This window comes from Ixodes scapularis, unplaced genomic scaffold (genome assembly GCF_016920785.2).
Source record: "Ixodes scapularis isolate PalLabHiFi unplaced genomic scaffold, ASM1692078v2 PGA_scaffold6__148_contigs__length_123643588, whole genome shotgun sequence".
NCBI lineage: Eukaryota > Metazoa > Arthropoda > Arachnida > Ixodida > Ixodidae > Ixodes > Ixodes scapularis.
In genome coordinates, this window is record NW_024609881.1 from 3343438 (window position 1) to 3363467 (window position 20030).

Below are 20030 nucleotides of genomic sequence, written 5' to 3' on the forward strand. Positions count from 1 at the left end.
AGTACGCCGCCTTCGTGACGGTGGGGTCGTTCTTGGACGGGCCGACGATGGAGACCATGGTCCCGTCCACGCAACTGATGACGCCGGGTATCCTGCCGAGCAGCCTGAAGCCCTTCTCCGCGTCGAACCTCTCGCTCGGCGTCTCGGGGAAGTGGATCCAGCCACGCTGGACCCCGAGACGACGCACGATAGCGACGGACACGGCGCGGACCGCAACGCTGACTGTCTTTTGGTCCCGCGCTACGTGTTCGTCGCTCGCCACCATGCCTTGGAAGCTCCCCGTGCCGTAGAAGCGCAGTGCACACAACACTTGAAGCTCCACAGTCATGACCGTCCACGAAGTACGCACTCTCCCCACCTCCGGTTCCTCGCGAAGTTCGTCGCACAACCACCGCACCACGATCTTGGGCAGGCGGTATTGCTTCCAAAAGATCTCCTCCGGGCGCTCGAATGCATCGCGGTGTTCCCGATACAGCCTTTCTGGCGAAAAAAAAAAGCTCTATTGAAGAAAAAGACGAATTGACGAGACGGCGACGCCTCGCCGCCGAAAACATGCTGCCAATGACACCTAGTTCCGAGCAAGTACCTTTTGAAACGTACTCGGTACAAAACGAAACGTCATTTTGTTGTCACGTCCGGTAGCCGACTCCGCCCAATTTTGCCGACTCCGCCCACATTTTTCTAGGGAAATTACGTCACTTTTGCTTCCAACCAATCAGACGTGATGACGTCACTTCCGTGTACTAAAAAAAGGTACATGTACAATGTCGAACCTAGCTATCCAGGGGGGCTATGTTGCGCTTTTTACACTCCCAGGAGACTAGGGAGAGGGAAGTGACGTCAACGACACAGCAAATGCAGATTGGATGTTGACAGAAGAAAACGAAATCAACATCCAATCTGCGTTTGCTGTGTCGTTGACGTCACTTCCCTCTCCCTAGTCTCCTGGGAGTGCAAAAAGCGCAACATAGCCCCCCAGGTACGCCATGGCATCGTTCCAGATAGATCCGCCTGAGCCTTTTTCCTTCGCCACTCCTAATGAATGGCCCTCATGGAAGAAACGTTTTCTTCGGTACCGCACAGCCTCTGGATTGCAAGATGCAGCCGAAGAAAGACAAGTTGACACGCTCGTCTATTTGATGGGCACTCAACCAGAAGATATCTTCAACACTTTCAAGCTGAGTACAGGAAACGCCAAGAAGTTCGATGTCGTGCTAGCCCACTACGAAGCATACTTTTTTCCAAAACGCAACATAATCTATGAAAGAGCACGATTCAACACCCGAACTCAAGGGGAGAGTGAATCAGTGGAGGAATTTTCAACGGCCCTGCACACGTTAGCCGACACGTGCAACTTCGGCGAACTCAGAGAAGAACTAATCAGAGACCGCTTGGTAGTAGGCCTGCAGGACAAGAAAGTCTCAGAAAAACTACAGTTGGACTCCTCGTTAGACTTGATGAAGGCGCTCATGATCGCCCGTCAGCATGAAACAGTCCGAATACAGCAGAAAGACCTACGTCCCACAGAAAGCTCAGAGTCAATACACCAGGTTCGCACTAGCAGATCATTTACAGTGCCATAAAAGGCTGCGGTCGTTTGGGATAGGACTTTGTCAAGACGTCACCCGCATGACGCCAAACATCCAGAACGATCCTGCACCTGGTGCGGACACACAACACACTCTCGGGCAAGTTGTCCAGCAAAAGACGCGGTGTGCAGAGGTTGTGGAAAAAGAGGACACTTTATGACAGTTTGTCGGTCGACGTCTTCTCTCAGAAATGTCACCGAGCAAGATGAAGGATTTTTCTCAAAAAGACATTTGATGACGGCCTCAGGTCCAGCTACCCAAACCAGAAACGACGGTCAAGAGCCAGGATTCCTCGGCACAACGTCAAACACCCAAACTTCAAAGTGGGAACTAATGATACTGGTTGAGAACCACCCAGTACTATTCAAGGTAGACACCGGGGCAGACGAAACAGTAGTCCCCGAAGACCTTTTTAGGAGTCTCTTCAAAGACCCTACTCTAAACCCGCCGAGGCGCCAGCTTCAGGGGCCCGACGGAAGACGACTTCACGTCTTGGGCGTCGTAAACCTGAACCTCTCATTCAAAAACTACTCGAACGAAGAGGAAGTTTACGTCCTCTGAGGCCTCAAAACACCGCTTCTTGGAAGGCCAGCAATAGAAAAGCTCAAGGTTCTCCCAGAGATTTGCCAGGTGCGGAGCCTCTGGCCCGAGGAGGAGTTTCCATGTCTTTTTGAAGGGCTCGGCACTATGAAAGGAGACTACGAGATAAAGCTAGCACCTGATGCAACGGCCTTTGCCCTGACATCGCCTCGCAGGGTGCCCCTGCCTCTTTTCAACAAGACAACGATGGAGCTGGAGAGGATGCAACAACTCGGAGTAATTTCACCAGTGACAGAACCAGTGGCGTGGTGTGCACCGATGGTAGTGGTTCCTAAGCCCTCAGGAGCCATACGTATCTGCGTTGACTTTACGCAACTGAACAAGTACGTCCAGAGGGAATGGCATCCGATTCCATCTGTAGAACACACTTTGGGAATGCTCCAGAAAGCAACCGTTTTCTCGAAGATTGACGCGAACTCAGGGTTTTGGCAAATACCTTTAAGCGACGACAGTAAAATCCTGACGACCTTTATAACACCTTTTGGCAGGTTCTGTTTTAACAGGCTGCCGTTTGGAATTTTTTCGGTGCCAGAACATTTTCAAAGGAGGATGGCCGATGTTCTTTTAGGACTAGAAGGAGTTGCATGCCATATGGACGACGTCCTGATCTGGGGGTCCACACAAGATCAACACGATGGTCGTCTAAGAACAGTACTGGAGCGCCTCACTCAAGCTGGGATCACGCTAAACAAAGAGAAATGTCTCTTCAGCGTTAAGAAGATTTCCTTTTTAGCACATCCGATCGAGAACAATCTGGTTCGTCCGGATCCAGCAAAGCTGTCTGCTATTCTGCAGATGCCAAGTCCCACATCAAAAAAGGAGTTACGCCGCATCATGGGAATGGCTACGTATCTTGCTCGTTTTGTCCCCAATGGTGCACAGGTCTTGGAACCACTTTCATCGATGTTAAGCACAAAACATGAATTTGTGTGGAACCAACCCCAACAGCTTGCATTTGACCAGTGGAAAGCTATGCTTTCTTCAGACCCAGTTTTGGGTATCTACGATCCCATGAAAGAAACCGTTGTAAGTGCAGACGCATCAGCATACGGACTAGGTGCTGTCTTGCGCCAGAAGGAGGGACAACGGTTCAAGGTAATTGCCTACGCGTCAAGGCTTATGACAGAGACCGAACGTCGATATGCACAAATAGAAAAAGAAGACTTATCACTCGTGTGGGCCAGTGAAAAGTTTCGAGACTACCTCGTAGGAAGAGTCTTCACTCTCGAAACTGATCACAAGCCTCTCATCTCACTTTTTGGGTCCAAAGCACTCGATGACGTGACACCAAGGTTACAAAGAATGCGCATGCGACTCATGCGTTTCACGTATGCCATCGTCTATGTCCCCGGCAAGGATCTAACGGCAGCCGACGCTTTGTCAAGGTCTCCTATTTCACAATCGGAGCCTTTCTACCTCGAAAATGAGATCGATGGCTACATTAAACACATCGTCTCCTCTATGCCGCTGACATCATACAGTGTTCAGCAGGTCGCCAGTGAACAACAGAAAGACGGAGTATGCGCGCGGCTTCGTCAACTCATTCTAACAGGGTGGCCAAGAAGAAGAGATCTCGAGCAGGAGCTCAAACCCTATTGGGAAGATAAAGACAACATCTCACTCGTTGACGACGTAATAGTTCGTACCTCTAGAGTGATAATCCCTGAGAAAATGCGCGACACCGTCCTTCGCCAACTTCATGAAGGTCATTTCGGGATAGACAAATGCAAAGGACGAGCAAGGGATTCTGTTTGGTGGCCTGGAATTGACCCTGATATTGAGCGGCTCATCAAAATCTGTCACGTATGCCTCAAACAGAGTGTCAACCGCAAAATGCCTCTTCTGCAAACAGAATTCCCACAGCGTCCCTGGGAAAGAATAGCGATGGATTTGTTCTTCTGGGACGGAGCCTGGTGGCTAATCATAACTGACTATTTTTCACGGTACCCAGAACTGGTCCGACTTGGTGGTCTCTAATCGGGAACTGTGATCACCCATTGCAAGTCTATTTTTGCGAGGCATGGCATACCGGACGTGGTGGTATCCGACAACGGACCCCAGTTCGCTAATCGCGAATTTGATGAATTTGCAAAGGATTATGGTTTTCGCCACATCACTTCCAGTCCGAGGTACCCTCAAAGCAATGGAACGGCACAAGCCGCGGTCAAAATAATAAAGTCGTCTCTGAAGGAAACAGAAGACCCGTACAAGACCCTACTCGCTTATAGAACGAGTCCATTGAAAAATGGATACAGTCCGGCAGAACTTCTGATGGGCAGGAGGTTACGAACAAATCTCCCAGTCTCGTCTAGCCGCCTCGTTCCCTGCCTTCCAGATCTCAACAAAGTAAGAAAATTTGAAATGTCTCATCGACGAAAACAAAAAGAAGACTTCGACCGCCGGCATGGCGTCCGAGACTTAGTCGACTTGGACGAGGGAACTGACGTGTGGGTAGTCGACCTGCAACGACAAGGAGTCGTCCAAAGCAGTGCAAATGAACCCAGATCATACTGGATCGACACTGACGCCGGAGACTCTATCCGCTGAAACAGAACACACCTGATTCCCTTACCCAGTCATGCTTCTGGATCAGAACTACAGGTAACCGAGAATGTGCAAGAAGACGGTGCTGATTCACCAGAGGCTGGGCCTCATTGCGCCGATGGCGGCCACGCTCACACAAAAAGTGGAAGATGTGTTCGAGCACCAAAGAGGTATCAAGAACAATGAACGATGCAGGTGTGACTTAGAGGGAGAAAGGTGTGAGTGTTTGTTGTGAGACTTAGGAGGGGAGATGTGTGATTGGTTGTTGGTGTGGGACTTAGTAGGGGAGATGTGTGAGGTAATTCACCTCTCGTATCGGTTTGGCCGACACGAGGGAAGAGGAAGAAGTGAATAAAGGGTTTTTTGCGTGCCTGACTCCATGTTGAAAGCTTGCCCTTTTCCCACATCGAGCACTGAGTACGACGATGAAAGGGGCGGTGCAGAAAAACTTTGCCCCTGTTAATGACGATGGTGCTTCATACACAGTAGTAGATAACACCGGCGGAAATGTTCCAGCGGCCACCAAAACACGCGGGAGCTCGCTTTCATCGGCGTAGTTCTTGAAGGACGTTGCGTTGAAAATGTGATGACTGTCACACGATGATTCCCCGCATTCGTTGGCGGGCCACACACTCTAGGATGCAAGGACATGGATAGCAAACAAGAGCTGGTTTAGCTGTGGCCGCATCGTTGCAGTGCTGTCTCGTCCACTGAGTACGACGATGAAAGGGGCGGTGCAGAAAAACTTTGCCCCTGTTAATGACGATGGTGCTTCATACACAGTAGTAGATAACACCAGCGGAAATATTCCAGTGGCCGCCAAAACACGCGGGAGCTCGCTGTCATCGGCGTAGTTCTTGAAGGACGTTGCATTGAAAATGTGATGACTGTCACACGATGATTCCCCGCATTCGTTGGCGGGCAACACACTCCAGGATGCAAGGACATGGATAGCAAACAAGAGCTGGTTTAGCTGGGGGCGCATCGTTGCAGTGCTGTCTCGTCCACTGAGGTCGACGATGAAAGGGGCGGTGCAGAAAAACTTTGCCCCTGTTAATGACGATGGTGCTTCATACACAGTAGTAGATAACACCGGCGGAAATGTTCCAGCGGCCACCAAAACACGCGGGAACTCGCTTTCATCGGCGTAGTTCTTGAAGGACGTTCCGTTGAAAATGTGATGACTGTCACACGATGATTCCCCGCATTCGTTGGCGGACCACACACTCTAGGATGCAAGGACATGGATAGCAAACAAGAGCTGGTATAGCTGTGACCGCATTGTTGCAGTGCTGTCTCACCCACTGAGTACGACGACGAAAGGGGCGGTGCAGAAAAACTTTGCCCCTGTCGATGACGATGGTGCTTCATACACAGTAGTAGATAACACCGTCGGAAATGTTCCAGTGGCCGCCAAAACACGCGGGAGCTCGCTGTCATCGGCGTAGTTCATGAATGACGTTGCGTTGAAAATGTGATGACTGTCACACGATGATTCCCCGCATTCGTTGGCGGGCCACACACTCCAGGATGCAAGGACCTGGATAGCAAACAAGAGCTGGTTTAGCTGGGGGCGCATCGTTGCAGTGCTGTCTCGCTCACTGAGTACGACGACGAAAGGGGCGGTGCAGGTATGGTGCCTGGAGCGCGTGTCCGATTGGTGTGTTTAGCATCCTATCCCGCCCATACGTCAAAAGTGGTCCCAAAGCGGCAGCAAATAATAATAATAATAATAGTAATAATGTTTATATCCGTCAAAACAAAAATTACGGAGGGAGACCGAGGAAAAAAGCTGTATCATGCAGCTTGACGGGCCCTCGCCACCCTTCCTTAGACATGGTTGCAGTGGCACAAGTAATCCAAAAAGGAAACCAAGAGAAAAGATAACAATTTGAGAGATAAGAACAGGACAATATTACAAAAAAGGTGCGACTATATAAGAGGCAAACAAAATCAGAGCACATGCAAGCACAGCAATTATTCAGTTCAGCAAAAATTTAGGTTATGAAACATGACAACTAAGCAATCACATTTGGAAAATAAAAAAATGCTCGGAGATTTTTTACAGATGTTGTCGGAAAATCAATATTGTGAGTAACAAAAAGATTAAGCAGTCGACGAAGTGCGTATTTTAACATTTGTTCACCGTAGTTAGTTTTGCAAATAGGGAGCGTCCAAATTTCCGTGTTTCGAGTAGGATATGTTGCTACTCTTAGCGAGAGAGATGCCAATTTACTAAGAGCATGAAGATTTGTTTGTACTTCTGATTTATAGGTCACGCATAAACGATATTTATATAATCTATTTAAAGGCATCAAATTTAAGCTTTTTAAAGAGAGGTTCACTAGGGTGATCGTATGACACGTTACAAATACTTCGCAATATTTTCTTTTGTATCACAAGTATTTTGTTTAAATTTGCATTCGTAGTAGTACCCCAGACTAAAAAGGAGTAATGGATCTGGGAGAGAAATAATGCAATATAAATAATTAATTTTACATTTGTGGGCAGAATATGGCGATGACGATACATTAAGCCCGCGACTCCTAACAATTTTACCGAAATATAATTTACGTGTTCATCCCAACGCATTCGATCCGTGAATATGACGCCAAGTGTCTTAAAACTAGATAGAATCTCTATTTTTGTTCCATTTAAGACAATAACACTAGTTATATTATCATTCTTACTTTTTGGGCGAAATAAAATTGCTTTTGTTTTGTTATCATTTATTTTTAAAGCATCGCATTGACTCCAATTAGCGAGGTCTTTCAACGTTTGATTGCCTTTATTGCTAGTTCCTGACAGTAGTTACCAGTAAAAAATAAACTTGTATCATCAGCGTAAATTACGTATTTACGCTTTTATTAATATTGACAATATCGTCACAGAAGCCGGAGTGTCATGTTGTTGCATGTCGCGATCCTAGCGGTTGGGCGCAGAAATGCTGACGAAACCCCACAGGCGAACGCGAGTGTCGCTGTCGTCACGGCGTTCCAGGCGTCCCAACTTCCGGCTGCTTTCGCTTCCGTGGACTGCCGCATTGGAGAGCGACCTGCCGCAGAACAGGCGTCTACCACATACACCACAGCTGCTGGGACGCCGCCAGGTTCGCGACCGGCGAAAACGTGACACTTCTATGACGTCATCAGGCAGAAATCGAGGGACCACTTTTTTGGACCCGGTAAACACACCAGTCGGAGACGCGTTCCAGGCATCGTAATGCAGAAAAACTTCGCCCCTGTCGATGACGATGGTGCTTCATACACAGTTGTAGACAACACCGGCGGAAGTGTTCCAGCGGCCGCCAAAACACGTGGGACCTCTCTGTCATCGGCGTAGTTCTTGAAGGACAGTAGTCAATTAAAACTTGTGGTTGGCCTAGTGGGTTCATGATGCAGTCTAGAAGTTTTTTGCGCGACACAAGGGACAATCACAAGCGAGTACACACGGGCAAGCGCAACTTTCAACTAATTTATTATTCTGCGTAGCGTACTGCCCATGCTCTTTCTGGATGTTCGTAATCGATCGAGCACGAATAAACTAGTTGAAACTCTCGCTTGTCCGTGTCTACTCGCTTGTGATTGTCCCTTGTGCCGCGCAAAAAATTTCTAGACTGCTTCTTAAAGGACATTGCGTTGGAAATGCGATGACTGTCACAAAGGCCCTTGTAATGCGCTGCATTACAAGAACTTTTGGGAAAAAGACAGCCATTTTTTTCTTTCTTCTTGAAGGGCTGCTAGGCCTTCCCGAACGGTCCGGCAAGATCAGGGACCTGTCCCGGTTTGACGCGCAGTTCTTCGCCGTACACCCGAAGCAGGCGGAAGTGATGGACCCGCAGCTGCGCCTGTTGCTCGAGACGTCGTACGAGGCGATCGTGGATGCCGGCTATGACCCGGGCACGCTGCGGGGACGCAAGATTGGCGTCTTCATGGGCAATAGCAAGTCCGAGACCGACGAGGCCTTCAACGGCGACACAGACAAGATCGACGGCTACGCCCTGATCGGCTGCTGCAGGGCCATGTTCTCCAACCGTGTCTCCTACTGCCTCGATTTCAACGGTGAGCAACTTCCTCAGGGAGTAGAACCACGGCGCGAATCCCCGACCCTGATTGGCCTATTTGAACGTACCGCTATGCGTTGCTTTATTGGATGGACGCCGATAGTGGGAGGGGGTCCCTCGGCTGCCGTTCGACCCGATTCCACAAGGGCGAAAAGTTTAACTATAGAGACCGTTTCGCGACGCACAAAGTTGGTGGCAAAGTCCAACCGGCGGGCTCCGTGGACTTTCGGCTTCAGCGAGTCTAGAGAGACTCCGTAGCGTTGCGGTCTCCGGCGTGGGAGGGGAATTGATGGCGGCGTGCCTGGATGATTTCCTAGGGCCGAGCTTCACTGTGGACACGGGCTGCTCGTCGGCTATGACGGCGCTGAACGAGGCCATGCTGGCGCTGCGCTCGGGACAGTGCGAGGCGGCGCTGGTCGGGGGCAGCACGCTGACGCTCAATCCCACCACGGCACTCAAGTTGTACCGCCTCGGCACGCTGTCGCCGGACGGCAAGTGCAAGGCCTTTGACGCCGACGGTGAGACCACTTTCTGTCAGGACCCACTTTCGGAAGCCATTTTTGGCTTTTGTTGGACGAGAAGGGCGTGTTTTTCGAGCGCCATGCCATCCGCACCGTGCTCTGGCTGCAGGCTTGAGGTGTGCGAGACGCGCTGAAGCCTTGTCGAAGGTGGGACGCTAGAAAGCGGTTAAAGCTACACTAATGCGCTCTCTGCAAGTGAGTTGTACGGTCAGGGGAAGACAATATGGGAGGCTAATTCTCACGATGAGTCGAATAATTAACAAGAAATGCTAATTAAAATTTTTAATAAGTGAACATAGACAAAATACGGAATATACAAAAGCCACTAAATTGGCAATTTTTACAAAGACTGATCGCTTAGGAAGCGCAGCAGTGCGCTAAAGTTACCACTCGAGCAAAAGGCGCGAGGCGAGGGTGACAAAATCCGGACAAGAGATGGGCACGTTATCGCGTCGGTAGCTTTGCTCCTGCTGCACGAAAGGTAACTGTAGCCATAGCCTCTTCTACACTTACAAAGCCTGGCAGTTCGACGACGGAGTCATAAAGTGCCCGATCGCAGATTTGGAGCGCGAGGATCTGGTAGCGCAGAGCATTTCTCGGGGAGCCTCTAGTCAGCGCACAGCTTTTGCAGCGGTGAGGACCCGAAACATGGTTTTCAAACCCGACGAGAAAAGAACGGTAGCGCGAGGAACGCGAGGAGCACGAGCGGATATTTCATCACTCGGTACAAGTGTGTTTCGGCGTCTCGCTGCAGCGGGGTGCCCGTTACATTCCTCTCCTCTCATTCGTTGTGTGCTACTCTACCTTTTCACATTCGGTGGTAGCGTCTCGTGGCGATCTGCAAGGCTTTGTCCGTATAGAGGAGGCTATGCTTCAGCCAAATACCTAGCTTTAGCTCTCCACCGTGCCTCCCACATATGCTCCCCGAGTTTTTCTCAAATTGACGGACTTGATTTTTGATGACGCTCGGCAAGTTCCCAATTTAAACCGGGAGGCACTCATTTGATCGAATGACGTTTTAGCGAACGCCCCCGTTTCATCGAATGACACTTTAGCGAATAGTCGGATGGCGCGAAGCGGCGTTTTCGGGTGGGCCAAGTGAGTTCATATTTTTGTAACGAGTTGCCGCAGACTGTCGCCGCGAAGCGGCGTAAAGCGCAGCGCGATGGATGGGTTAACGCGCGCCGCCGTTATTCGCTAAAACGACCATTCGCTCAAATGTCGCCGTTCGCTAAAATGCCATTCGCTCTTGTGATATGGACCCACTTAAACCATGCGTTTATTTTGAATTATTAAACCATTAACATATTTTAGTCGACTGACCGTGACTCTCCCTGTACTATGTCTCCCTGGCCATATAACTCGACCGCAAAAACCAAATTAGTGGTGGGACAGCTGAATCTCACCAAGTAAGTGATCGGTGGGGAGTTTTTTCTCTACGCGGTGTTCGTGTTCCGTCCATGTGAACCCTTCTCTACTAGCTGCTGCGTCGATTATCCGATCGCTTATCGTACCATATTTGGAGCATTGACTCTGAGCCTGCATTGGGTACCCGAGCGCTGCGTCAGCTCTCGGTACCAGCTCGGATCTAATCGCACGCTTGGCGCAGGTAGCCGTGCTCCGAAAAATATGGCGGCCACCGCTGTTCCCAACTTTTGGTAAGGATTCTTACGAGGAGACATCTGAACATGAAGGTTGTCCTAGAAGGGGATACATTAGAAAACTTCCGAGAGCTTCAAACCTTTCACCAGATCCGATTTTGGTGTCACCCAGTTGTGGACCTCTTAATAATATTAATAATATAATAATATTAATAATAATAATAATAAATTGCCTTAATTTCCATCGAATATGATGGGAAACCCGAGGAAAGAAGCTGTGGTGTACAGTTTGGCAATCCTTGAACCCCTAAAGTGGTCAACACCGAGCGGAGGAAGCGCAGAAACAGCAACGAACGCCCTAGAACGAGCTAATGCTAAAACAAATCGTACGCCTAGAAAAACGTGCCAACCTAAACAAGATCGATTACCTCGTAAAATAATTCGCGCAAAAGCAACTTTAAGTCTTTCAGTGTTAAACTGTCTAGATCCACACTATTTATCCGGAGATTATTTATGAGATGCGTTTGAACTTCGCTTTTGCTTTCGATGGCTTTCCGAGTGCTGCTCTCGAGGACCCCTTAGGAAGCGAGAAGAAACCCTTCGGTAGATGTTCGGGCGTGCCTCGGAAGAGCCGGGTTGGAGCCCCATGCGTCGTGTTCTCTTCCCAGGCAAGGGCTACGTGAGGAGCGAGACCGTGGGCGTGTTCTTCCTCCAGCGGGTCTCGGAGGCACGCCGCGTCTACGCCAAGCTGGTGCACGTCAAGGCCAATGCCGACGGCTTCAAGGCCGAGGGTGAGTGCGGACTCCGAGGGAACTGTGGCTTCGTCGGGGACGCACTGGCCACTACTGCACTTCGGTCGTTTAATCGGCCATTAGCTCCTAAAAGACGCTTTCCCCTTCAAACGTCATCACATCCAAAAGGCGCCGTTCAGCTTTCATCAGCGTCGCCTTGCAGCGCTTCTCAATGCAAGGAGCGCAACGCTAGCACAAGGCCGACGTCAATGTGGACGCGCGTGCCGCTTTGTGGCGGCTCTCGTCGAGGTTCAGCGTGCTTGCCGCTTAGGGCGGGTCCACTAAGAGTGACGTCATACACGGGCTTTGTCTTCCAGCTGGTGTTGACTCAGCCCGCTGCAACACCCAACTGCATGCACACCCCCTTCCATGTGTAGTACCTGCATAGGCGAGTGGACGATGTCCAGACACATCTTTGTCCAGACGTCGCGGGTGCGCCTTCACCTGTAGACGCCTCTTACAGGGTGTGCCCCCAAAAATATTACCAAAAGGTTGTTGTTGTTGTGGTTGTTGTTTCTTGTCGTTGTTGTTTGTTGTTGTTGTTGGTTGTTGTTGGTTGTTGTTGTTGTTGTTGCTTGTTGTTGTTGCTTGGTGTTGTTTGTTGTTGTTGTTTGTTGTTCTTGTTTGTTGTCGTTGCCCTTTGTTGTTGTTGTTGGTTGTTGTTGTTGGTGTTGTTGTTGGTTGTTGTTGTTTTTTGTTGTTGTTGTTTTTGTTGTTGTGGCTTGTTGTTGATGTGTTTGGTTTTGTTTGTTGTTTTTCTTTTTCTTTTTTGTTATTTGTTGTTGTTGCAAAAGAAATTGCGCATCGCCGAACACTCATTCTCCGCCCCAAAGTAGAGCTAACAGTCCGAACCATATGCCAACATTTCAGAACTAACCGTTGTCTCTTTAGAAAATTATGCGATTTTCTGAAACTTATAATGGGAATATGGGGCCCGTTTTTGCTCGTTTTCAGTAACTGGCGTCGTTCCACTTGCATTCAAGAGCTCCGTCCGTCGGTCGCCAATACACCGACCCCACCAAGAGTTCGACGCATGCGTGACGCCACCATAATTTTATTTCATAAGAGGCAGACGGTAGATCTCGAGGGAGCTCGTGCTTTCTCATACTCTTCACGCGCAGTGCTTCTGCGAGGTTGTCCCACGTGCAGAAAGACTAAAGTTCCCTCGATGCATTGCGGCAGAGGCGGTGTAACAAAACTATAGTTGGTAAGATCGGTCTATTCCCTCTTGAAAATGAAGAAAATCACCGTTGAATAAGAGAACTGTTAGTTGTGAAACTTCGGGGCCTGGATCAGACCGCTAGCGCTACGTTAAGGCGTTCGGCGATTCATAGTTTGCAATGAAAACAAAAACGTAAATTTTTTGGGGAGGATACCCCGTAGAACGGCGTCTATCTGAGGCGTCTTCTTTGCACCTGCTCTCCAACCACCACCAAAGACGACGGGAGGGAGGAACTCCGCCATCACCGAAACTCTCCTGTGTCCCAAACGTCGCTATTCTTCCTCTAGAAGATGATAGAAGAGTATCCCGTCACTCAAAATTCTTACGAAAGGAGCTTCCTCATCTCTCTCTTCTGTGGTGGGTCGAAATTAAAGTCACTGAGAATTGGATGACAGGACGTCAGTGCAAAGCATGTATAAAGCGTCTACCTAAAAGTATTTTGTTTTCCCACTACGCATCGCAAAACGCTCCGCCTATAAGTAGCGCTATCGGTCCGGTCCAGATTTTAGAGTTTAAGAACTAGCTGATATCTTAAAACTTGTTAGTGATTTACTAAAAAAATTATTAAGAAATTGACGCCTGTTCCTGGTAGCTGATGCCATTCACCTCTATGTATTCGTGGGCGGCGACACTTTCCCATTTAAAGTTTCAGAAAGTCACTTGCAACTTTTGAATAAGATAACGGTCAGTTCGGAAACTTTGGCATCTGGTCCGGATTGCTAGAGTTACATTTGGGTATAAACGTACTTGAGGCTCGGTCACACGCTTGCGACCACTGATCTCTATGACAATTGTTGGATCGCGCATTCCCGCTCCGCGAGTCCGGCCACCATACGGCCATCTTGCATTTCGAAAAATCGCGTTTTTGGAACGTTGCGGAGGCTCGGGGTGCAGAGCGGTGATTCTCTCTTGTTGCAGGCGTCACGTTTCCTTCAGGCCGTGGTCAGGAGGCACTCCTGCGTGAAGTATACGAGGAGGCCCGGGTGGACCCCCGCTCGGTGTCATATGTCGAGGCGCACGGCACTGGCACCAAGGTGGGCGACCCGCAGGAGTTGAGCGCCATCAGCAACGTCTTCTGCGGCGAGGGACGCAAGGAGCCGCTCCTCATCGGCTCCGTCAAGTCCAACATGGGCCACTCCTTGGGCTCCTCCGGTGAGCGCCCCTTCCGCCCCTGGACGGGCCGCCCGACCCAGAAAAACGTTTTTAGATCAATTGACGAGCTCCACGGAAAAGCGGCGTTCGAAAACGGTTCTTCTATGTCGCCTGCACGCGAGCAGATACGGGCGTGTAGCGATCCATTCGCTGCCGTTCCTACGGGTGACGGCCACAGAAGGACGGTTTACGTACTACCCTCCGTTTGCGTAAAGATTGTTCATTATAAAGACCACAAGAAAATCGCTTCTCATCGCAGCCAACGTGCATTCAACATTCCACCGGTTCCGTACGCGTCTGTCCATGTTCTGTCGCTGCTAGCTCAGCGAGAGCCCAGCGCACGCGCCACGAAAAGGCCCCCGGCTTTCTAGGAAGCTTGTCAACTGGCTTCGACCTGGTAACGTCGAACTGGGACGCGTCGTCGACTGCCGTGTTCAGTGACCTATCCCAGTACAACAAAAGCGCCCCAAAAAAGGCGACAAGTGACGTCACAGCAGACTGTGTGTCATCTTGGCGGATGTCGCGATCTTGGCGGTTGGTGCTGGAGGTCCCGCAAAAAGTAGGAGCGAACGCGACTGTCGCTGCCGTCGCGGGGTCCCTAAGGTCCCTCCTCCTGGCTCAAGCTTCCGCGCACTGTCAAGCTGGAGAGCGACCCGCAACAGAACGGGCGTCTGACACATTCACCACAACTACTGGGACACCGCCATGATCTCAGCCGGCGACAACTAGACACTTGTATGACTCATCGGGCGGAAATCGAGGGACCACTTTTAGAGCGCAGATCTTATGCGCCCGTTTCTGGGTGGAGCGGTGTCGACGTCGGCGTACCACGTGTTGCATTATGAGACATCACGTGACCTCAACACCAATTCAGTTTCCCCACTAAATTTAGTGGGGAAATTTTCGCAATTTCTTTCTAAATTTAGCGGGGAAATCTTCGCTTAATTTAGCGGGAAATTTAGCGAAGATTTCTCGCTAAATGGGAGGGGTGCAGGAGAGGAGGAGGGGAGGGAACGGAGATGGAGCAGGCACCATACACTCCCCTCTACCTCCTCAAAAGCTGCGCTCTAATTCAGAATGACTGAGAATTGTAAACGTCTTTCATTGTTTAGCACATGGTAAACACATCTTGTCGGAGACGCTTTTCCATTCACCTCTGTAGGCATCATGGCTCGCGGACTTTCGGCTTCTATTCCGTCTGCCGTGTAGTGCAGATCATGGCAAAACGCAGCTTATTTTCTTCGACTGGAGTGGATGACCATAATTGCAGGTTATATTTTCTCCTGAAGAATTGCGTTTTCATTGAGGATGACTCCGACTTGAAAAAGTGAGTGAAGCCTGCCGAGGTAAGATATAAGACCTGCGCCGCTAGCTCCGCTGGCCACACAAACCAATTGTCCAACAAACGACCACAAAGAAAGAGAAGCAGAAGCACTCGGAGGCGCCTTGAAAATAATTCGTGCAAGGTGAGAAAAAATGCATGGTACAAAAAAAGGGCGGCTCTGACACGGTGTCGCGTGCCCGGAAGGTCAAGACTGGAGCTCGCGTCCTCTACGTTCCTTATAAAACGCGATTCTAGATATGACGGTTTATTAATAGAACAAAATAAAAATGCTTTTTGTTTTGTAAAGCATTTTTTTTATTTTTTTATTTCTGAAGAATATAGCAGTGCCAAACTCTCAAACAAGGTGTTCGCACTCCTGGTCAGTGGACTAATATTTCTTCTTTATTTAACCAGCAAACTAAATTACTCATTGTATTGTATATTTGGTTCCATTTGTATTACTAATACTATTGTTTCCACTCCCCTCTGTAATGCCCTGAGCCCTGAGGGTAAAATAAATAAATAAATATCCCCATCTGGTTAAATCGACATAAAGCTGAGCTCGCCGGTGAGATGACCTTGGTCCAACGAGAGATACACTGAGTCTGTGTTGGCCCGTGCCTTGCGCGTTTGTCCTCTCTGCCCATCGCTTTCATTCTTCCGTAACAAACGGTCGCTTCTCGGTTTTGGGTGGTTCGCGGGGTAGAAGAATTTGGGAAGCACTGCCCTAATCGACCGGCTCGCAAAAAAAAAAAAAAAAAAAGAAAGCGATTAAAGGCAAATATGTGTCGTCCCCGGTTTTTGTGCCATCGGCATCAGCTAGCCCACTTTCCAGCGCATTTAAACGAATAACCCGCAAAAATTCCGACTTTTTAATTTATTTTTTGTAACTCTTCTTGAGCTGAAAACGATCCCTTGTTCAGATGGGTCTTCCTGCTTGACGGGCGTAACGTTGCTCCACGCGAGACAATAAAACGTTCGATGGACCCTCCCCTAGTGAGAACCTACGGAAAGGTCAAAGCTGTCGAATGACGCCTCCGATCGATCCCTCGGGCCAAGGGGTTAGGTTCCGCCTCGCGTTCAAATATTCAGAGTCATCGTTTTGCCCGCGTCGTTTAGTCACGTTTGAAGGCTCTGGGTTTAGCTCTGTCACTGATAGACTGAAAGCGACAGGGTGAGTTCTTGTAAACCTCGAACACGCCCTCTTTCGGCGTTCTTTGACGGCGCGCTGGACGTGCACGAGGGGCAGGTAAGAAGCTCGCGCTGGTAGTGTGATAACTGGAGTTGCCTCTGCAGTAGAATTGCGCCATGCAGAGTTAAGTAACCAATCAATCGTCAAATCTCAGATCTTGTTTTATTTTAATTTTTTTTTTACTTTACACGGGCTTACTGGCACTATTCGCGACTCCAATTCACTATAGGTGGCGCCACTCGTTTTCCAAAATGGCCGGTTTAGTGAGGGTCGGAGATGCGTGCCGCTGCTGAACCTGTCTAGTGTGCTGGCTTCACTGAGTGACACAAATTATTTGTGGTAATACTAGGGAGCTAGGGTGTTATGAGCGCAGGTCACCTCTTTATCCTGACAATAAAAACGGTATGTAGCGTAATATTTAGGCCAGGAGGTACGTTTTAATTCTGGAGCAAAACCGAAACTACCCTTTATTTTGGATTTAAGTTCTCGGTATCGGTCTTAATTTCAGATTCTTTCATAACTCAAAATGTTTCTCACACCGTAATTATTTAGTTAAAGAGGTTGTTCGCGAAACCTTCTTCCCTTTAAAGACAGGGTCTTTCATACACCTTAGAGGTAACATAGAATGCTGTAGTTAGAAAATTCAGTGCTGATATTTTTGCATTCTTGCTGCCTTTCTCGCTCACATAATTGTCATATAAACCAATGAACTGCGCTCCTTTCAATGGCTTTTCGGGTATTTAGAAGATTCGTTGCTTTAATATCTTTCACAGCACAAGAATAACAGAATAAATCCAATTTATACGGTTCACAAAACGTACGAATTAATATTGCCGCGCACAGGGCTGAGAAAGCAACGCTCGGCCACGGACCCCTAGAAAGTTCCCGTAACTTCTATTATTTATATCCATGTATCTTCTGCTTTTGTTTTCTAGAAAGTGCGTGTTCATTCTCGCCCCGATCACGCGACGCTCGAGCCGCTTTCGCCGAATCTTCGAGATAGCGACGCACTCTAGATAAGAGGCCGCCCGCGACATTGTCGAGTCAGTCTCGCCTCAGCGTTTGATCGTGCTGCTTCGCCGCCTTCGACGCCCGCGACGCTCTGTTGTTATCTTTCTTTTGTACCCTTTTATTTTTGGCACAAGTTCGCCACATTAAACATTTATTTATTCCTGTTTATTTCTTGTTTTTTGGTTACCACCCGTGACATTTTTGGTGGAGGTGCGGGGTACCGCATGCCCGTGCAGCGCAGCCCTCCAAGTTCCCGCACTACAAGTCCAAACCCAAGCTCCCGAGGACCCAACGAAGACCAGATCGAGACTCGATCAAGTCGCCGAACCCAAGGGCTACACCCGGAATTCGGACTTTTACCACCCAGGACCAGGCAGCCGACGATGGCCAACCAGTCGCAGACCCCCGCCGCTGCTGCCGTCGTCTACCTGCCCGTCGCTCCTCGGACACCGGCTCCATTCCACGGCGAGCAGTACGAAGACGTCGAAGACTGGATTGACCAGTATGAACGCGTTGCCCGCCACAATTGCTGGACAGACGAGCAGCGCCTACACAATGTCTATTTTTCGCTTGAGGGGACTGCCAAGCACTGGTACGAGAATCATGAGTCCTCCCTAACGTCGTGGGACATTTTCAAGAACGATCTCAAGGCTACCTTCATCAACCACCACCGCCGAGAGAGAGCCGAGGACCTACTGCGAACCAGAACCCAGGGCCCCAACGAGAGTGTCACCGGCTTCGTAGAGGACGTCCTGCGCCTGAGCGCCCGCGCCGACCCTCGGGCTACAGAAGAGAAGAAGCTACGAATCCACATGCAGGGCGTGAGAGAAAACATCTTTGGTGGCCTTGTCCGCAGCCCTCCGACAACTGTCGAAGGCTTTGTCGCCGAGGCAACGAACATCGAGCGTGCCCTGCAAGCCCGAGCCAGCCACTACCAGAGGCTACCCGCCGTCAGCGCGGTTCCGCCGTCCGCTTGCGACCTTGGCTCCAGCATCCCAAGCATTCGCGAGATCATTCGCGACGTCGTCCGGGAGGAGCTGCGAAAGCTACTACCCGCCGCGGACCGACCAGCTTCGCTCTCCATCGCTGAGGTCGTGCGGGAAGAGGTGCAGAGAGCCATTCAACCAGAGGCTCCCATCAGCGCACCAGTCTCCGAAGAACCCGCGCTAACTTACGCCGCAGTGGCCCGACGGCCACCGCCTCCTCCTCGCGCCTATGTCGCGCCGCCTCGACGCCAGTCTCCTGCGCCGCAGCACGACCGACGCCGCGACGACCAGCCCCAGTACGCCAGCCAGGAGCCCCGTGCACCCCGGAAGACCGATGTGTGGCGAACGCCCGACCGACGCCCTCTGTGCTTCCACTGCGGGGAGGCAGACCACACCTACCGCCGATGCCCATACCGTCGACTCGGGCTGCGCGGATTCCACCCAAGCGACCCGCGCCCCCGGTTTGGTGAACGGCCTCGGGAGATCGACGAGTACCTGCGACGACCCCAGTCCCCCGAGCCTGCGTCCCGCCGAGAGTTCCGGTCGCCGTCACCGCGACGTCCAGCTTCGCCAATGCACCGACCCCGACGTGAAAGCCTGTCGCCCCTCGCTCCTCGCCAGGGAAACTAGGCGCGGCAACCCCTGGAGGTGGAGTTGCCGAAGACGACCGACGTAAAAAGCCTCCAAGAATGACGGAGCGCTCCCACTCTCCCGACACTACGCATCACAACGACGCTCCTGCTTCGGTGTCCAACAACTTAAACGTTGTTATTGACGGCCTCGACTCACCGGCACTCGTGGACACCGGAGCAGACTACTCAGTCTTGAGTGGGAGGCTCTCTCGCCGCCTGCGAAAAGTCATGACGCCGTGGGATGGACCCCAAATACGAACCGCCGGAGGACATCTCATCACGCCAGTCGGAAGATGCACTGCTCGCGTCGAGATCCACGGTGAAACGTGCCCTGTGAAGTTCGTCGTTCTGCAAGACTGTTCGAGGGACGTTATCCTCGGAATGGACTTTCTCTGCGAGTATGGCGCCGTCATCGACCTCGGGGCAAACCAGTTGACGCTGCGGAAACCTGTTTTACCGCCGGTGGAGACCAACACGACATCAACCGCGATCCGAGTTATCGCCGACCATATGAACCTACCGCCGCGGTCGAGTGTTTTCGTCACCGTTATAGCCGACGCAGCCATGCACGGTGAAGCTCTTCTGGAAGGCAGCATCCAACTGCTCCTCGAAAAAGGAATTGGCGTCGCAAGAGGCGTAACGGATCTCCAAGAAAGACGTACAACTGTTTTTGTGACGAACTTTCGAGAGGAGCCGCAGCACCTAACGAGGGGTACCACTGTGGGCCACGTCGAGGAGCTTCAAGCGCCAGCGGTGGTCACCGCAATCTCCGAGGAAACCTCGTCGCCACAGCAGAAGAGCA

The 20030-nt window shown here is 50.5% G+C and overlaps 1 protein-coding gene across 1 annotated transcript in view; it reads left to right on the plus strand.

Moving 5' to 3' along the window:
- LOC8032153 (fatty acid synthase-like) overlaps positions 1–20030 on the plus strand; it is a 191872-nt gene that overhangs the window by 21295 nt on the left and 150547 nt on the right. The window contains exons 2-5 of the mRNA XM_040206051.2: positions 8468–8794; positions 9114–9314; positions 11587–11709; positions 13850–14083. Coding sequence (XP_040061985.2) covers positions 8468–8794; positions 9114–9314; positions 11587–11709; positions 13850–14083 — 885 coding nt within the window. The remainder of the gene's footprint in view (positions 1–8467; positions 8795–9113; positions 9315–11586; positions 11710–13849; positions 14084–20030) is intronic.